The sequence below is a fragment of the Microcaecilia unicolor genome, chromosome 1, assembly GCF_901765095.1.
Source record: "Microcaecilia unicolor chromosome 1, aMicUni1.1, whole genome shotgun sequence".
In the NCBI taxonomy this organism is placed as follows: domain Eukaryota; kingdom Metazoa; phylum Chordata; class Amphibia; order Gymnophiona; family Siphonopidae; genus Microcaecilia; species Microcaecilia unicolor.
Window position 1 is genome coordinate 639,488,881 of NC_044031.1, and position 20,703 is coordinate 639,509,583.

The following is a 20,703-nucleotide window of genomic DNA, read 5'->3' on the forward strand; positions in this document are numbered from 1 at the left end:
ATAAACATAAAGGAATCCTGTTCAGAAGGAATGGATCCTAAGGAGCTTAGCCGGAGATTGGGTGGCAGAGCCGGGGCAGGAGGTGGGGATAGTGCTGGGGCAGACTTATACGTCTGTGCCAGAGCCGGTGGTGGGAGGCGGGGATAGTGCTGGGCAAACTTATACGGTCTGGTGCCAGAAGTTGGGAAGCGGGGCTGGTGGTTGGGAGGCGGGGATAGTGCTGGGCAGACTTACACGGTCTGTACCCTGAAAAGGACAGGTACAAATCAAGGTAAAGTATACACAAAAAGGAGCACATATGAGTTTATCTTGTTGGGCAGACTGGATGGACCATGCAGGTCTTTTTCTGCCGTCATCTACTATGTTTACTATGTTATATGCCCCAATGAAAGAAGAGTTTAATTTTTATTTCCATTTCATTGCAGTCTATTCCATCTTTATAACACATGGCTTCCCAATGCAGATTACAACAACATTTAAGATGAACCATCAGGAAACAGGACATCCTCACTGAAATTTGGCCATCTGTATTTGTATAGAACTGTGTAGAAAAATGAGCACATAATACAGAGTTTGTAACTGCTGTTTCTACAAGCTACAATAATTTTTAAGCTGTTTTATTGATATTTAATTTATTTCACAATATTTATATCTACATATGGAATTTTCAAATAATTTAAAAATCTGTCAAATTAGTAAAAAAACCCCAAAACAATCTTTTGTCCTCCATCTTTTACGGCACTGCCTATTCAACTGGATCAGGTTTAGACTTTTCACAGATGGACCACGGATAAACAGTCCGTTATTTCTAATAATCTTTTGCTATTATTTTCAATAGCGTTTGCCTATTGTTTGGGTAAACTAAAACGGCGGCAAGCTCCGCCTACTGGCTTCAGCCCGTTTAATGGACTAGATAGAACACCCCGTCTTTCTGTTTCTTCAACCTCCTTGGTGGTGGCCAACTTCCTTGGTGTTGCCAGGTGGAAAATTTTTTCCCACCCAATCCAGCACAAAACCGCCCAAAACCCGCCCCCAAACTCAAACCCCGCCCCTGACCCCCCACCCCCGCGTCATCACCCCGCCCCTGCCGTCATCAACCCCGCCCCCGCCGTCACCGGCCCCGCCCCCGTCATCGGTTCCGCCTCCCTCGTCATCGGCCCGCCTCCTACGTCATCGGCCCGCCTCCTACGTCACTAACCCCGCCCAAAAACGTCACTAACCCCGCCCCTCGCGGCCGAAAAAGCCGCACAAAAAACCGGCCTGAAGCCCAAAAAACAGCCAAAAAACCGCAACCCGCCGCGGGCAAAAATTTCCCGCGGCGGGTCGCGGAAAACCGCCCAATTGGCCGGTAAAACCGCCCACCTGGCAATGGTCAGTAGTGTTTTCTCAAAAGTGTCCCCCCCCCCCCCCCCAGGAACTAATCTTCTTGTTCCCGGTTGCCGTGGCGTGCAGTTGGTTATTTGGTGGCACCCAGTTCGTCCTGCTGTGCGTGCGCTTGCGGCAGGAGTTTGTGTGTTATCTCAAAAATGTCCCCCCCCCCGGAACTAATCTTCTTGTTCCCGGTTGCCTGCGGCTGGTTATTTGGTGACACCCAGTTCGTTCTGCTGTGTGCTTGCGCGGCGCCTGCGGTAGGGGACAGGGATGTGTGTGGCAGTGGGAGATGTACGTACTGGCTGCAGAAAGAGGGAACGTTGTTAAGGTTTACTGTATATCTCTTGCCTTTCCTGAAATGAGCAGCATGTCACCACTGTCCGTTTGTGCTCGGGTAAGGAAAAAAAAGGAGCTTAGTCTCATATTTTCTTTTCATGTTATAGAATTCCAACCTGAGGAGACAAAACTAGTTTTATGATATAGTAGGCAACCCAGTTGTCTGCTAAAAGTGCATCTGTGGATGCTCAGCCCACTGGTTTGGAAAGGAGAAAAACGGCTCATAATAAAAAACAAACAGAAGGCAGATTTGTTCTTAGATGTCATTTGTTTATTGTCCCCGTATTTGCATATTTGAAGTTTGTGTATATAACCTTTAAGTGTTTTTCAGCTGGTTAAACCACCACTTTACACTTGATTACAGCAGATGAGAATAGAATATGGAGGCGGTGCATGTATTCTTTGAGCCACTCGATTTATTGTACACTTATGTTAAAGCCACAGATTTCTTGTTTCAGGTGACAGATGGCGACTTAGATGAACGTTCCTTTCCTCTGCTTTTGCTTGCTGGGTATAGTGGTAGTATGTGGTAGTCTGCATGTTCTGTTGCCCCCAGGGACAAAGGGTAGATTTAGATTTGAGACATATTCTTGACAGCACTTGCATAATTTAATAAAGTAATCTTGCAATATTGATTAGTAAGGGGCTTAATACAGGCAGCTGGAGTGTGAAACAGTAGTTTTAAAATTATAACTGAACATATTCTGTGCAGTTAACAATGGACATGCACATTAGTGTGTGTAAACCTGGTCAAAGTACGGCTGCAGTAAGAGGCGCTAAATGAAGCTGCACAATTGCAGCGTGCATGTGGTATCCTGCAGTAACTAGTGTATGATATCCATATTCACCTAGTTCCTGCCTCCCAAACACATAAAAAAAAGCACTTACCACACATGTATTCTTGCCCAGTGGTGCAGTGTCCAGCCAAAAAAGCAATGGGATACTAAGATTATTAGGAAAGAGATGTTAAATAAGACCAAGAATATTTCTCTGTATCACTTCATGGTGCGACCTCACCTTGAGTATTACATTCATTCTGGTCGCTGTATTGTAAAAAAGATACAGCGGAATTAGAAAAGGTTCAAAGAAGAGCAACCAAAATGATAAAGGGGATAGAAATCCTTTGATATGAGGAAATCTACTAAAGAGGTCTACAAAATCCTGAGTGATGTAGAACGGGTAAAAGTGAATCGATTTTTCACTCTTTCAAAAAGTACAAAGACCGGGGGGTTCTCAATGAAATTACATAGAAATACTTTAAAATCAAATAGGAGGAAATATTTTTTCACTCAGCGAATAGTTAAGCTCTGGAACTCATTGCCAGAGGATGTGGTAACAGCAGTTTGCATATCTGGGTTTAAAAAAGGTTTGGCCAATTCCTGGAGGAAAAGTCCATAGTCTGCTATTGAGATAGACATTGGGGAAGCCATTGCTTGCTCTGGGATTGGTAGCATGGAATGCTGCTACTATTTGGGTTTCTGCCAGGTACTTGTGACCTGGCTTGGCCATTGTTGGGAGCTGGATACTGGGCTAAATGGACTATTGGTCTGAATCAGTATGGCTGTTCTTATGTAAACCCACCGTGGTAACAGTTGACGTGCTTGTGCGATAGCTGTTAACATACTAATTCGTGCATTAACTGCTTTAGTAAAAGGGTCCTATAATTTCATTCTTGCTTAGCTTTCAGGAAGTTCTCTTTCTTGGTAGTCCATTCTGTTTAGAATCTCACAAGTCAGATGAGGTGTGAATTGTGACTTGTGACTCAATAGATCTTTAAATATTAATTGTGTTACTGTGAAAGAGTGCATGTTGAAAGCAACCATTCATTTTTCTAACTAGACATAAAGTATAGTCACAGTTGTAAGGGATTCTGAGCATGGTGCTCTGTACTTTGGTTATAGGCAGTATCTCAGCGTCAAACAGACACATCTTTTCCTGCATCTTATGAACTCAAAGTAAATGCCGTAAGAGCTAACCTCTCCCCCACATTTTGTTTATAAGAAAATTAATGGGTAAAAATAAAATAAAATCAGGATTTAATTGACCTGCCTGTGGAGCCTGCTGGCAGCTGCAGGTAGCAGATAGTATAAAAATGTAACTGCTCAGCCTAGTAGGAAGCTTTGGTACATTGCACATGTCAGGACTGGTCTGGTCAGGGCAGTTCAATTAAGTATCTTTCCTTGAATCCTGCCAGACAGGTCTGACAGCAACCTAGCTCAGAAGGCTGTAGGGCCCAGGAAGTGTTGGACAGTAGAGATCTAAAGTATTTATAAGTATTATAAAGAGTAAAACAGATATTGCATATAGAATATGGGAGGCGCAGGAGCTTATTACACTGGGACAATTTGTAGATGAGGGCAAAGTCCTTGCATTCTCTGAATTGGAGGAGGAATACGGGCTGAGACAGAGAGACCACTTTTCTTATAGGTAAATCACTGACTTTATAGGGAAGAAAGACCTCTCAGAGTTACGGAAGGTGGAAACCCTCCTAGAATGAGCCATTAGAGGTTATATCTCCAGGTTTTACTGGGCTTTGGTACAGCAAGGTACTAAACCCATAAAGTATGTTACAGTATGGGAAACGGTTTCGGGGTGGGAGTATGAACCAAAGGCCTGGGAAAAGATGTTTAAGAATTTATTAAAAGTTTATATCAAGTAAAATGGTGGAGAACGGATATGAAATGTTGTACCACTGGTACCTCACCCCAGCTCAATTGAGTTTTATATATATATATATAGCAGTGTTACTGATGAGCCTGTTGGAGGGTATGTGGGGAATAGGGAACCTTCATTCATATCTGGTGGTCATGTCGAAAGGTACAGATATTCTGGAATATGATTTTTGGATTGCTTATGAACATAATTGGAATACCATTGCTGAAGTCGAGCTGCAGCTTGTTGAATATTAAACCGCCGGAGCTACCGGACAAATATTTGAAACTGGTCATCAGTGTTACTGTGGCCAGCGGATTGGTTCTGGCAGCAGTGTGGAAACACATTGTCAACAGGTACTCGCTAAGGGGGACTTCGTTTTCCTAATGTCCAAGCTTACAGCTCTATGAAGGAATAGATTGGTGAATTTTATTAAAATCCAGGATCTATATTTTAAATGGAAGGAATGAACTGGAATGCAAATTTTAGAATGACATTTGTGCTCCAGTTTGAAACATTTCTCACTACTACTACTACAAATCATTTCTATAGCGCTACCAGTCGTACGCAGTGCTTCACAATTGAACAGTGAGTCTTTCTTAAGGGGAAGGAGGGGGACTGTAAGGAAGGGGGGGTAGGGGGAGGGTCATAGATTCATGTTTCATAGCACTTTGCATTGTAACGAAGAGTGACAGTATGACATTTGTGATATTATTGATTTTTGTGTTCATGTTATTGTTTTTTTTGAAAGCTTTGTAATAAAGAGAAAAGAAAATTCATGTGACCCCCCAGATGATTGATAAAGCCAATTATTAATTAAAAAAATATATAAAGAAATCTAAAATGAAAATCCCTTAACCAATTTTGGCTTCTATGAAGAGTCCTTCTATTACTGTTATAACTGCAAGGCTTATGTAGTGCTTTACAGATACAGAAAATAGATATTGTATCTGCTCAGTGGTGCTTACAGCCTTGTTGAGGCACACAAACACACATTCATCACAGTATTTCTTTATTTTATCCCATTTATATATCGCTTCCCTGTAGCACCCAGTACCCCATCTGCCCTATTGGCCTCCATCTAGCCTTACAACCCTCCAATAAAACCCTCCCTGTAAAACATTGGGTACACTTATTCTTGATTCCTGTCCATCCTCTGGCTGCCTGCTAAAGCTCATGGTATCGTCAAGCTAGTTAAAACTTTGTGGAGCTGTACTGTAGCGATATATAATGCCTTACCTGTTTGTGTGCCAGAAGCCTCAGGAGCTGCCTTATCTGAGTCTCCTACCCTTGATATGCTGCTACATTCTAAGTCCCGACCATCCATGTGTAGGCACGGGCTGAGGTAGACCACAGCCGTGTAGCAGAATAGCAGAATCAGCTTTGAGTTGGACACAAGCACCTTGCTTTGTGGGCTGTAGTGCAACCTGCACCCATCTGCCCTAAGGAGCCCTAGAAAAAGACACAATGGCAGACTATAGCCCGTCCAATGGTAGCAGACTCGGGTAGGAAGGGGCCCAGGACTTCGGAATGGGATATATTGAATGAGTGGAAATTTTGGCAAGCAGCCAGTGCAAACTTTGATATGGGCCCAACTGGGATATATTGAATAAGGCAGAGACTCTGTGCTCCTTTTTTTTAAATTTTGTGCTGATGAGGAGAAGGGAAGCAAAAGGAAGGTGATTATCCCGGGACCAACACAAAAGTAACAAATCTAGTCCAAGGTAGAAAAGGGCATTTTATTTTACATTTTTAATTGCAATATGAGCTTTGGAAAATGTGAATCCCCAATGTCTTTGTATTTTGCTCAGTTCTAGAAGAAATGCATTTCTATATCTGTTTGTGTATGCTGTGCAACACTAGACAATCTCACTTATTGGGGTTTCCAGTTTAGCTTTTGTCTGCATATTTCAATTTCTAATTTGTGATCCCTTGTTCTGAATTAAATGGAGAGTAATGTTCAGCATTGTAAGCCACTCAACCTTCTGTCTTTTTCAGTTTGCAGTGCCAGGCTGATTTGGAATTTGCTATTTCCAAAATGAATGAGCCACTGGATCCAGTGGAGGCGCCTGAAAAGAAGAAAAGATTTATTGTTCCATTACAGGACACCAGTGCTACACTGGTAACCAGCAAGAATATTTCACATTCCAAACTACTTTTCTGCCTTTTAGTATTTAAGGACACCCCTTCCCCTGGCCCTTGAGTTTAGGATCCTGGAAGTTCTGCATTTAACTGTAACTAGCCCCCTTCTAATGCTTCACAGAACAAGCAGATACATCTGGGATTGCTGGGCCATCATGCAATCAGTGGTCCTTTCTAGGGTTTCTCCAGCAGTAGGATGGGGGGATCGTGCTTTAGAGCACTTAAGACTCTGGACATGTTACTGTGATATTGAATTAATGACAGCTGCACAGCAGATTGTTGTATTACAAAAGAAATAGTTTACTACTGTGTAGTGTTCAATTACTACTACTACTACTACTATTTAGCATTTCTATAGCGCTACAAGGCATACGCAGCGCTGCACAAACATAGACGAAAGACAGTCCCTGCTCAAAGAGCTTACAATCTAATAGAAAAAAAATAAATAAAGTAAGCAAATCAAATCAATTAATGTGAACGGGAGGGAAGAGAGGAGGGTAGGTGGAGGCGAGTGGTTACAAGTCAAAAGCAATGTTAAAGAGGTGGGCTTACACAATTGACAAGTGATATCCATACAATAATTTAGTTCAGCCGTTGAAAGATGCATTCAGGGGCCTCTCTTTAGTCAGGCAACGTTTCAGGCTACTCCATGGATCTAGCTTTGACTGTTTTGGACTCCCTGTTGAACCGGAATCTCTTTGATGCCAAACCTGTGGCTTTAAACCAGCCAGTCAGATTTTCAGGATATCTACAATAAATATGAGTGAGGGAGATTTCCCTACAGTGGAGGCAGAGCATGCAAATCTTTCTAATGAATATTCATTGTGGGTATCCTGGAATCTTGACTGGCACGGTGAGGACTGTTGCTTAGAACTACTGCTCCAAGCTGTTAACCCTTCCTCTTCCTTGAAATGCTGACAAGTTCTTCTCTCTCTTTGCTTGTCTCCTTCTTGAAACATCAACTGGAGCAACCCCTTCCTATTTTCTGCAGTTCTTCTGCCATGTTTGGACACACTAGATCACCTTGATTCCTTGTATCTTTTTACTTCCACAAGAATTTGAATCCCAGCAGAGCATGGAGCCCACTATGCTCCACCTTTCCGAGAATCCCTTTAAGATTGCTCCTGAATTCCTTCATGGTCTACTGTAGGAATTCATTCCTTGATGAACTAAGACATTCCCTCCTGGAAGCATACACGCATCTCAAAAAGCCGCAGAACCTCTGAAATGTCTACTTTAATTTTCAGCTTAAAATCTCAGACACTGCTAATTGGAGTGTATAAGAATAACCATACTGGGTCAGCCCAGTGGTCCGTCTAGCCCAGTGTCTTGCTTCCAACAATGGGCAATCCAGGTCACAAGTACCTGGCAGAAACCCAATTAGTAGCAGCATTCCATGCTACCAATCCCGGGACAAGCAGTGGCTTTCCCCATGTCCATTTCAGTAACAGACTATGGACCTTTCCTTCAGGAACTTGTCCAAACCTTTTTTAAACCCTGATAACGCTAATCGCTCTTACCACAGCCTCTGGCAGCAAGTTCCAGAGCTTAACTATTCTTTGAGTGAAAATATATTTCCTCCTCTTTTTTTTTTTTTAAAGTATTTCCATGTAATTTCATCAAGTGTCCTCTGGTCTTTGTATCCGTTCCACACCGCTCAAGATTATATATTTCCACCTATTTCTTTTAAAAGTATTTCCATGTAATTTCATCAAGTGTCCTCTGGTCTTTGTATCCGTTCCACACCGCTCAAGATTTTATAGACCTCAATCTTATCCCTCCTCAGCTGTCCCTTTTCCAAGCAGAAGAGCCCTAAACTCTTTAGCCTTTCCTCATATGGGAGGAGTTCCGACCCTTTTATGATTTTGGTCACTCTTCTTGGAACCTTTTCTAATTCTGCTATATCTTTTTTCAGATACGGCGACCAGAACTGAACGTAATACTCAAGGTCAGGTCGCACCATGGAGCGATACAGAGCCATAATACTCTTTGTCTTTATTTTGTATCCCTGTCCTAATAATTCCTAGCATCCTGTTTGCTATTTTGGCTGCCACCGCACACTGGACAAAAGCTTTCAGCATACTGTCTACAATGACAACTAGATCTTTTTCTTGAGTTCCAACTCCTAAGGTGGACCCCAGCATCAGGTAACTATGATTTAGATTGTTCTTCCCAGTGTGCATCACTTTGCATTTGTCCACATTAAATTCCATCTGCCGTTTGGATGCCCAGTCTTCCAGTTTCCTAAGGTCTTCCAGCAATTTTTCATAGTCTGTATGTGTTTTGACACCTTTGAATAGTTTTATGTGTTCTGCAAATTTAATCAATTGTTCTATTTTCCAGATCTTTTATAAATGTTAAATAGCACTGTTCCCAGTACAGATCCCTGTGGCAGGCTACTGTTCACCCTCCTCCATTGAGAATAATGGCCATTTAACCCTACCTTGCTTTCTGTCCAATAACCAATTCCTAATCCACAGAAGGATATTGCCTTCTATCCCATGACTTTTTAATTTTCTCAGGAGTTTCTCTTGAGGAACTTTGTCAAAAGCTTTATGAAAATCTAGATACACTACATCAACTGGCTCATCTTTATCCACATGTTTATTTACGCCTTCAAAGAAATGATGCAAAAATTGGTGAGGCAGGACTTCCCTTGGCTGAAGCTATGCTGACTCTGTCCACTTAAACCATGTTTATTTATGTATCTTTAGTTTTATTCTTTATGATAATTTCCACTATTTTGCCTGGCACTGAAGTCAGGCTTACTAGTCTGTAATTTCTCGGATCACCTTGGGAACTCTTTTAAAAAATCAGTGTCACGTTGGCCACCCTCCAGGTAAGGCTTACCTTGCAGCTGACCCTTTCAGCTTCTTTTTAACCATTTTCCTCATTTTGTCATAGTCTTTTGAAAATTGAATGCTACTACTGTAGATCTCTTTAGTGTCTTCACTCCAGATATTAACTCAAATTTGATCATGTTATGATTAGTGTTTCCCAGTGGATCCAACACCGTTACCTCTCATACCATGCCCTGCATTCCACTAAAGACTAGATCTAAAATAGCTCCCATTCTTGTTGGTATCTGAAGCACACTACACTTCTCTATCTTTATATAGATACGTATGTACACTGGAAAGGAACCTTTGAGCCCCTTACATAACATAATATTTGATAATTTTGGCAGAGTCTAGAATTGTTTGCTTTTAGCCTGGATTTATGTGTTAGGTCATCTTACCTGGCCTATATCCACACTCCCGCCATTTTTCTTTTGGGGGCAACACCTCCAAATGGGTTAGTTTTGCGCATTTAATAACAGTAATGAGCCTTCTAAGGCGCAGGGTATGTGGAATATAATATCTTTGGTCTTTGGAAGATCTTGGTGTCTTTGCAGTTTTGAGTCTTGGAGGGGAAATACTTAAGAAGCCCTGGGTTCTGCAGGAAGTGATGTTTACGGTTTGTTTAATTTAGTATACCACAACTTTTTAACAAAACGGCAGTGTGATGTACAAAACTTAATAATTAAAGAGAGAAAAAAAGAAAAGTGCCATCTTAAAATAGATAAAGTAAAAGCAAGAGAGATCCTGCCAGAGTCAGTCAGCTTGCTTCCCAGCCAACCATCACAGCTCTGATTTAGGGAGAAAATGTTTTTAAAGATGCCTTAATTAAAAATAAAAAGAAGGTTCTAGTCATAAAGTTTGAGGCAAAGCATTCCATAATGCTGGGTCCAAATAATAGAATGTTTTTCGGAGGGTAATTTCATTTAGGTGGAATGCTGAATCGAGGTTCTGTTTACCCTGCAGGAAAACTAATTATCTTGTGCCACTTTTTACCAGTATAGGAATGTCACCTGGCTTATATTCCAATGTGGCTTCTGCTGACGTTCTCTCTGGTGGTTATTTTCAAAGCATATGAATGTCCATGTGGTTGGAAAATCCAAATCTCAATTTTACAAAGGACGAATAGGGACGTCCAACACTGCAGTGTGGTCTGGTTCTGGTCCAAGTACCCAATATGTTTATCCTCAGCTCTTGTGTGTCGGAGCTAGAGGTCTGTATGAGGGAATAAGACACACCACCAAATGTACTTGCAAGTTATCTAAGGACTTAGGGAAGTTGGTGTTGCAACCTTGAACTGCCTTACTACTGATGCTTCTGTCCTGTAAAATATAGTTTTGTTGTAGAGTGTTTTGTTTGAATTTTAGAGTTATTTATAGATGTATTTTTTTTCGTGTTCAGCTGAAACCTCTCTTTAAATCTTCTGTGGGCTGTGAAGGTACAGCAGAAGACACTACAGCACCAAAACAGGCTGGAACCTATGCTGACTATATATTCAAGCAGGATGCTGGAAGCAGGGTCCTTCAGCCAGACAGCCATAGTGAGAGCATTTCCACGGCACAGACTGCAGCATCCAGAGAAGGAGCTGCGAGTGGTGATAGTGCTGTACTGTTTGTTGATCCACTGAGTGCTGAGGCTTCTCCAACAAGCAAGACAGATTTTGGGGTTGCTGTGACCACAGCAGGGAAACCAGCTGGGAAAAGCAACTGTATCTTGGTCAGCCCTCGACAGGTGGGGTGAAAGGGTGGGGAGAGGCTTGTTGAATCTACCTTTGACTATTTCTTGGCCTTCCCTCAAGTGGCCCAGATGCAGTAAGTTGCATTATCCTTAAAAATCTCCTATTCTAATCTTACTTCTGATGCAGTAGGAATTTTCTTCACAGGAAATCGGCGGTAAAACCACTGTGCTAAAGAATAGCACAGTGTACATGCAAGATGGACACAAATTACTGAGTAAAGATTGCTTCCACTTAGTGTATATATAAAAAAAAAAAAGAGCCACAATTTAGCTCAGTGTTTTACTCTTCTTCTTGAATTGGATCTTTACGCCAGCTCAGGAATGGAGTAGAGGTGCATCATGGGATCAAAAGGGTCACCTGAGGTGAAATTTGGCGCTTCATGACAGATGACCCAAGATCCCTGGTTGCCCAAATAGAAGCACCCCCTCACATATCTATCTGGTCCAGGGCACACCTGGCCCCGGCACCATGTATTGGGGAGGTCCTCAACCAGAGAGTCTCCAGTGGTGGATGGATATACCCCCCCCCCCTTCCCAGGACCACTAATACCTGGTTCAGGAAGGTGTGCTGCAAGTATCCTATCTTCAAACCGCCATCTTGAAAAATGGTAGTTCCTGACACATAGTTGGTGTGCCCTGGACCAGATAGACTCTCTGGGGTGGGGGTGGTTGGGATGGGGCACCAGGGCTTATCTCCAGAGAAGTAATAGAGGGTAAGTCAGGGTGGGATAGGGATGGGTAGTCCGGCCAAATGGTTTTGAAACATCTCCTCTCCTGATGGTTCATGAACTGGTCCTGCTCATGCACTGACAGTAAGGATGACATTTTACTTGTGATGCAGCAGATGACTACATATTACTGTGGTGATGCATGTTGGTTTTTCTCGCAGTGCACACTTTTAAATTCAGCTGTAATTCGCACACCATTAGTGTGCAGGTACATGTAGTGTTTTGATTTAGGTGTATTTACCCCTCCTAATATAGTGGACCACCCACTAATGCTTAGGAAGAAATAAACCACCAAGGCTGCATCAGTTTGGTCTTTATTAAATATCTCATCATGTATTTGTACAATTAACTGATCAGTGATATCTCACTAGGAGTACAGAATATTGCTATATAAAATTACCTCTATATCTAAGACTCCAGAGTATATATACAAGCAATGAAATGCTTTTATTTTACTATTCGCCAAATTTATGTACAGTCACATAATTATGAGAATACCATACCACAGCTACACATAGGTGTTTTCTGGGTCTGAGTCTCTGATGCCAATGCCAATTAGTGGATATAAAAGACTCAAAGTTACTTATGAGAAAGCAATTGGGTTACTTGCCAATTCAGTTACAATTAATTGGTTTCTCATGAGGGAGCAGCTCTATGGCTGGCTCTCTGGATTGAAGTAGGAAGTACACTCATTTTTTTATGTCCATTCAGGATACGGATAATATTACAGTTAAGCACATCTGATTGGATCTATATTAATGTCATAGTTAACACTGATTGGCTATGGTAATGAAGTGGTTAGTATTTTACTGGAAAAGCCAACAATAGACCACCTCTTACTGGAAGACAAAGTCATGTTCTTGCAGGACCACTCATTTCTACATTTTTGACCACATCTTCCTCAAAACACTTTCTGTGACACCGTGTCATCCTCGTGTGAAGCCATCTTTGCTCTGTTTTTCAAGAACATCTGTTACCTCCATATTGCCACATTCATGCAGCTCTGCAAGTTAGACCCCCACCCTTGCGTGTGTCTTCTTGCTCTGTAGTGTTTCAACACTGGAGATCAAGTCAGAGACACAGGCCTGTATTTTTTTCCTCCTTTTAGATCCTGAAGCAAAGTCAGGCCTGGGATCAAATAGTAATAATATTCAGTAGTCAGGTTATAGAAGTAGAATTGAGATGTGCAGGTTCATGCAGCTCAAGTTTCACCAGTATTTTAGAACAGAAGCTATCAACATAATCTCTGTTCTGAAATATAGGAGATATTGGACGTTTATGTGCTGAGTGCATGCAGCATAAACATCCATTTTAGAAAAATTATCGTATGCAATATTAACATGTTCAAGGCCAGCATTAATTATATGCCGGTATATAACATGTTATGTTGTGCAATGGTAACTTAACTGGTTATCTTTGTGATCTTAGAAACGTAACCAGCTATTATCCCAACGCTGTTACAGTGACTGTTTTTCCTTGCCAGTGGGGGGGGGGGGGGGGACAAAACCACTGGGGGATTAAGAGGGCAAACTCTCCATATCCCTCCATTGCAGTGCTGCTCAATAGCAGCTGTTTCCAAAATCCTAAATGTGATTGGTAGTTGGTTAAACTCCCAACATTGATCTTGTAGGACATAGATGTTAATCTTCCTCTGAAATTGGGGAATACATGTCTAGTAACTTGCCACACCCTTCTTCCACCCAAAACATGCCCAGCCCACACCACTTGTCATTTGCACACACTTCAGTTTAATACCTGCATATCCCTGCTTTGTAAAATGGGGACTTAAAACGTTTATGCAAGGTAAATATTTAAGTGCTGGTTTGTGCATGTATTAAACTTGAATAGGGTTTGTAAAATGAGGGCCTTAGTGCTTTAGGAGTAAACGGGTTTTTAGCACGTGTGCTAGAATGCTCTGCACTCAAACTGAGCACAGCGTTGTAATGCATTGCTTACTGCATCAAGGCCAGTGTTATCTTTCTTTCCTCTTTGTCTCTCTTCTTATGTCCCCCCCTCTGTTTTTTATGTGCCCATCTCTTCTGTTTTGGGTTTCTTACCTTTTCTCTGTTCATCAGTCTTTCTTTCCTTCTGTCCTTTATCTCTAGCTGTCTCTTACTGATCTCGCCTTTCACTGATACCATGTTATCTTTTTCTTCCTCAGAGAGGGAACCCCATTCTGAAGTTCGTACATAACGTCCCGTGGGAGTTTGATGAAATTATCCCCGATTATGTAATGGGACAGACCACCTGTGCTCTCTTTCTCAGGTAGCAGGATTGGTGGGTTCTGCTCTGATCTTCAGGGATGGGGGAGGTGGACGCAGTAAACGTACTGTCTGCACGAGTGCATCAGAGCATTGGAGATCTAAATCCTTCTTATATACGTTGGCCAGACCGGTCTTGTTAGGTAACATGAACAGTTATTTTCATAATATTTAGTAGTAGTTTGAAGAGAAACACCAGCATGTTCAGCTGAAGAGAAGAAAACAGCAACTAGCAAGGCTAGAATTCACTGGAAATATTGATTGAGAGAACTTTCAACCTTTCATGAGATAGTACCTAGTAATTACCAGTTTCTGGTCTAGTCATTTTAGAGTGACTGGTTTGAAAGTTTGTATGAGCAGTTCCAGACCCAGTGCTCCCAACCTAGCATTGTTTGTTTTATGAAATTTCATGCCAGGCTTTCCCACTCCTGGAGGACTAGGATTAGAATGTACTGAGGTGAAAATTGGTGAAGAGTCATATCAGTAAGACACATTGGTTGAAACCATAATTGGCTCCCATAATCTTGAGGCACAGTCAGTAGGTCTGCCCTGCAGATGTTCTTTACTTTCAGATCAACCTAGAAATAGATTATAGAAAATAACTTCATTTAGAAATGTTATTTATAAGGTTGCTTATGGTTTCAAACCAATCTGTCGCGAATTATTTTGAATTGGATTGTTTGAGACCCAATGATTATCATGCAAGTCCTCTAATTTAGAAGTGCATCTCAGTAGGTGTTTTAGAGAGTGCACATTGACTTCATTTGTTACTATTCAGTGTAAATTGACAAAAGATGCTTAGCTGGAGCTATGATTTTCTCCTAATATGGTTTTCCATTATCATCAAACTTTAGATTAATTCACTGTAGTTTTACACACACTCCGCTAGATTCTATATTTGGTGCCTAGATTTTCACGCAGTAATTGAGTAACGAGCCCTGAACTGTCACTAATTGGGTGTTAACAACCAGTTATTGAAGTTAATTGGCGCAACTTATGTTTAAACAATTTTATTGAACATTCCAATAAAGGTATAGTCAACCTTCAAACACTCAGACTGTTCAGTTTCTTTTTATTTATTTATTTATTTATTACATTTGTATCCCACATTTTCCCACCTATTTGCGGGCTCAGTGTGGCTTACAATACATTATGAATTATGGAAATACAGTTTGTTACATTGCGATTATGGGTTACATTGTGAAGAGTTATGGAAGACAAAGTCAAGTCAATCATCTTTGGGGCATAGAAACTATGGGATGTGACATAGGGGGAATGATAGGGTGATCGAATAATAGCAAGAGAGCGTTAGGGTATTGCAATTTTATCTGTGGGTAGATTTTTGAGTGGGAGAGAATATGGGGAAAGAGAGTTTAGAAGAGAATGTCTTGATACATTTTGTTGGTGTGCATGGAATTCATGTGTTTTGATCCTTGCAGTAAGTTTTTTCAAAGAGATAGGTCTTCAATCGTTTACGGAAGTCGGTTAGTTCATAGATCGTTTTCAGGTTGCGTGGTAGTGTATTCCAGAGTTGCGTGCTCATGTAGGAGAAGGTTGATGCATGTAGTACTTTGTACTTTATGCCTTTGCACTATTCTGTCTTTTATTTATTTATTTGTTACATTTGTATCCCACATTTTCCCACCTGTTTGCAGGCTCAATGTGGCTTACATAGTACCGTAACGGCATCTGCCAGTTCTGGTATGAACAAATACAAGGTGATATTATGGTAGAATAAGGTTCATGTATGGTAAATACATTGGGGGGAACTTAGAGAGGAAGAGGAAGAGTTAGGATATTTCCATTTCGGTCTTTGGTTTCATTATGTCGCAGGTATCCAGGTTTTTATGTTGGGTCGATGGGGTATCTTCCATCCTTTCCAGCTCCACAGCGTGAACGGCTTATACATACATTGAACTAATCAAGAAAAAGAAACCATCAAGTAGACATCTAGAATGCGCATATCTACAGCAACTGATCAAACGACGACATTCCCCTTCCTAAACCATCCCTTACCCCTTCCTTAATCTCCTGCAGTTGGCACTCATTAAAATTTGCCCACACATCTGGCTTCACACTATTCTATAATGCGTGGCATCTAGCTTTACTAGCACGTAAGTCAAAAGGGGGTGGGTGGCCATGTTGGGGCGTTCCGAAACGCACACGGAATTATAGAATATGGTCTCGGCATGCCTAATTTCATGCCAGCATTTACACCAGGTTTCAGCAGGCGTAAATGCTGGCGCCTAAAGCTAGGCATAGGAATCGACACTAAGGAGGAGAATCTCTATATGGCACCTAATAAATCGGTGCTGAAAAATCAGTGCCAACTAATAGTATTCTATAATCAGCACCTAGATTTAGGGGCCGATTATAGAATATGCTTAGTTGAGATTTCAGCGCTGATATCTGCACGCATCAATTTACGCCAATGAAACCCTGGTATAAATCTCAGCACGTAGATTTAGGTGCACTGGGCCATATTCCATAGGCACTTAAATTTTGAAATGCCCATTTCCCCGCCCATAACCATGCCCCTTTTGCCTCTACGCGTTAGAAATTAGGCACACAGCGTTACAGAATATGCTGAGCGAGTTTTGTGCCTAAATTCTAATCAGTGCCAATTAGTGTTCATTATTGCTTGTTAAGTGCTGTTAGGTGCTCAGTAGCTTGTTAAGCCAATTAAGTCATGTGCGGTGTTATAGAAATGATGCCGATTTCAGCGCCTAAATCTAAGTGCACTATATAGAATCCGGGGGTAAGCGTGATTCTAAAAAAGGGCACATGCCCTTTAGTTGAAATCTTTTTTTATTATTTATATAAAGCAAAAATTTATTTATCACAGTATTCCAGACAGATAAATAAACAGGAGGGTGGTCAACAAGGCATACCACATTGATCCATCCTAATACCAGACAACAAAACTCAAGCAAGAACTGGATAAAACCTAATTCTCTATACTCGACTACCAAGGTCTACTCTACCACGAATGAACTTTAACGCAATACCACTTATCCCTCATTCTGAATATGTACTCTTTATACTTGACTGCTTAATCCACTATGTCAATCGCGATCTTTAATGTAATACCACTTGTATCTCTCACTCCGCAAATGGCGATCGCCATTAAGGAACAATGTGAGCCACATTGAGCTTGCAAATAGGTGGGAAAATGTGGGATACAAATACAACAAATAAAATACAGTTCCATGGAAATAACCGTTAGGACTGGAGATTACATAAGTGTTACTATATTGGGACAGACCGAAGGTCCATCAAGCCCAGTACCCTGTTTTCAACAGTGGCCAATTCAGGTCACAAATAACTGGCAAGATCCCAGATTAAGTAAGAGAAGTGTTTCAACATACCAAATCTAAGGGGAAAGGCCTTGGTTCTTATAGCCTCCCACCCTAATATATCCAAGCCCTTCATCTATTGTATCCCTTCCAAGCAGGGGCATAGCCAGACTTTGGCAGGAGGGTGGTCCAGAGCCTGAGGTGAGGGGGCACATTTTAGCCCACCCCCTGGCGCCGCTGACCCCCCCTCCTGCCGCCAACCCTCCCCTGCTGCCGCCGTCGCCTACCTTTGCAGCGGGGGACCCCAACCCCCGCCAGCCAAGGCTTCGTTCTGTTTCTGTGAGTCTGACGTCCTGCGCAAGAGAAAAACGAGTGGAAATACAATTTCAAGAGATCAAACCAGGTGAAATGCTCCGAATTACTTTATTGTATTTCCACTCGTTTTTCTCTTGCGTTGGACTTTTGTGGAAATTTTTGGACCTTTCATTTCTACGGTTGCTGGACTTTGGGTAGGGTCCTCAATAAAGTAATTCGGAGCATTTCACCTGGTTTGATCTCTTGAAATTGTATTTCCACTCGTTTTTCTCTTGCGTTGGACTTTTGTGGAAATTTTTGGACCTTTCATTTCTACGATAGTCTGACGTCCTGCACATATGTCGGCGGGAGGGGCGTCCAGGGCCAAATCTACGGGGCCCCTGTGGCCCCACGTAGCTATGCCCCTGCTTCCAAGTATCCCTTTCCCTCCCGCCTCCCCCACACCTGCCTAAACAGAGTGCACGCCCTTTATAGAATCGCACTCAGCGCTGATTTTTACGGTGCCAAGTTTCACTAAGCAGTGGCATCTCCAGTGCATGAAATGTGAAAGGGAGGTTGGTATTTGGCATGAAAATTAGATTTGGGATGATGTCATTGCAACAATGTGTGACAGGACACGGGCATGTTTCTTACTATATTTTAAAGGATCAGGATTCGGCAGCTCACAGATCATCAGTATGTGCATAATCTCTTGCTCTTGCTAGAATGAGAATGGCCTTAAAGGGAAGGGATGAGAGGATGACTAGTTGTCCGATATATTGCACATGCTTTCTTTTGATTGAGCGACTTGTATTGCAAGAGGTTGGGCTGGTTAATTCATATTCCGCTTAATGTATGAGCATACTGGTACGTTTTTTAACTCTTGTGTGTTTTCTTCTGAAATTATGATAAATATTAAACAATGAGATAATTAGAATTTATATTGAAAGCTAGTTGCAGTTTGTGTGTATGTTTTCATTCCATTATTATATATAATTTATTTATTGATTTTAAATTACAAGTACATTAACTTGCACAGGAAAAACAGAAAGCAACAATCTCATGTAACATTATATTGCATATATCTACCCAAAATGATAGAAATACATTCTTCCTTAGACCACTAATGGTGAGAGACGTTAAGAAACATGAGGAGACATTTAAATCAAAAAGAAAAATTTTTTTTTGTATAATTCGGCTTGCCTTTAAACCCACATATACTTTTAGTTGATAAATGATGTTATTACAAAACAGATGCCTGGATTTTTTTCATTTCTAGGAAAGATCGTAGCTGTAAAGGATCGGAGAAAACATATTTATTCCCCTGAAAGTTAATCCTGCACTTGCAGGGGTAAGCTAGCAAAAACGATGCACCCAGAGCCCTAATATCATTTCTTAAATCCAAAAATTGTTTCCTTCTATCCTGAGTTGCCTTCGCAACATCTGGGTAGATCCATATTTTCTGTCCATAAAACATTTTAGTGGAATTTTTGAAATATAATTTAAAGACATGGTTTAAGTCTTGCTCAAACACAAATTGGACCAATAGTGTTCCTCTATCAGTTATATCCATATTAGAATCTTCCAGAAATGCAGTCAAATCATGTAGTTCCTGGGGTTCTCCTTGTAAATTCTTTGCAGGACCTGTATTCAAACCTTTTTTCAGTGGTAAATAATAAATCTTATTATATGGGGGTAAATTTGAAGCTGGTAACTGCAGAATTTCCTTCAAATACATTTTAAATAACTCATCTGCTTTTATCAATGAAGAGATAGGAAAGTTCAAAAGTCTCAAGTTCAAACGTCTATTATTATTCTCCATTAATTCAATTTTCCGGTGGATTATTTGTTTATCCTTAATTAGAGCTTCTACTGAAGATTTTAACCCATTAATTTCAATTTGTGTCTGTTGAGTTTGGGTGTTAGTATCGTTTTTTATTTTTTCCAATGAGGCATCAAATTTTTCTAGTTTACTCACGATTGTAGCAAATTCATTTGTGGATTTAGTCACTGCTACCGTCAAAGCTTGAACCGCTTTCCAGACTTCCGTTAGTGTAACCTCTCCTGGATTTTCCTGGGACTTTGAGTCCTCCCCTTCAGAGCTCCGAGATAGTTTGCCGAACGAAGTCCCCCTAGCAGCGCCTTCCGCATCCAGCAGGGTTTCCCCATCTCGGGTCGAAGCAGGGCAGGGGGGCGGAATCAACTCCGGCGGCGTGAGAGAAACCTCATAGCCCAGAAGCGCCGACGCTCCTCCGTCGGGGCTTAACATCGGGCTCGCCAATCAGGTGGGATATTCTGCAAGAAGTGATCGAGAGTTTGCTGAGTTGGGGTCGAAGTTATTGCCTTCGGCAATAGGCTTTTCGTCGCACACTTCCTTTTAGTATGTGGCATATTTCAAGGAGGAAAAAATTTTCAGCGTTCTCAGTCAACCTCGCGCAGCATTCAGGCGGCCATCTTGTAACGCCTTTTCATTCCATTATTATAATAGATAATACTGACATCTTGTGGCCAGTGCTACAGCTGCAACCAGTTACTTTTCTTAAATAGATACAGGCATATGATGGCAGATTTTGTACATTCAGCCTTTACATGTTTCATATGGGTGCGGTGCGAATGTCAAGGGTGACCCATACACTGCATTTCAGAAGAGAGCTGAGTCTCTCTGTATGTAAAATACATGTACTATGTAATGGTGTGTGTATTTCTACCTGTTAGGAAAATGTCTGCGTGTAGATCATGGGCCTGAGGCAAGGTTCCATTCTCAGGTGTGGAAGAACTTGGATCACTAAGCGTATTCATTTACCTGCCTACCCCCCTTTGCTTTGATGGGTCTTTCTTCTAGTGTAAATATAATGACAATTTCTGGTGGTGGTTCTTATTTTCATCAGTTTATTTTTCTTTTCTATCCTTTTTGTAATTTGAAAAGTTTTAATAAAGAAAATCAGGTATGGTTTTTACCTGGAGTCAGAGTTGTAGCAGTAATTTGTGGGTGAAAGTCTTTCTGCAAGGGTTCACAGTTTCTGTGAACAGTCACTATGGCTGTTTTACC

General features: G+C 41.4%; 1 protein-coding gene across 1 annotated transcript in view; it reads left to right on the forward strand.

Moving 5' to 3' along the window:
* Positions 1 to 1,583: 1,583 nt before the first annotated feature.
* ERCC1 (ERCC excision repair 1, endonuclease non-catalytic subunit) overlaps positions 1,584 to 20,703 on the forward strand; it is a 42,499-nt gene continuing 23,379 nt past the window's right edge. The window contains exons 1-4 of the mRNA XM_030221695.1: positions 1,584 to 1,765; positions 6,358 to 6,481; positions 10,740 to 11,069; positions 13,965 to 14,068. Coding sequence (XP_030077555.1) covers positions 6,398 to 6,481; positions 10,740 to 11,069; positions 13,965 to 14,068 — 518 coding nt within the window. The 5' untranslated portion in view covers positions 1,584 to 1,765; positions 6,358 to 6,397. The remainder of the gene's footprint in view (positions 1,766 to 6,357; positions 6,482 to 10,739; positions 11,070 to 13,964; positions 14,069 to 20,703) is intronic.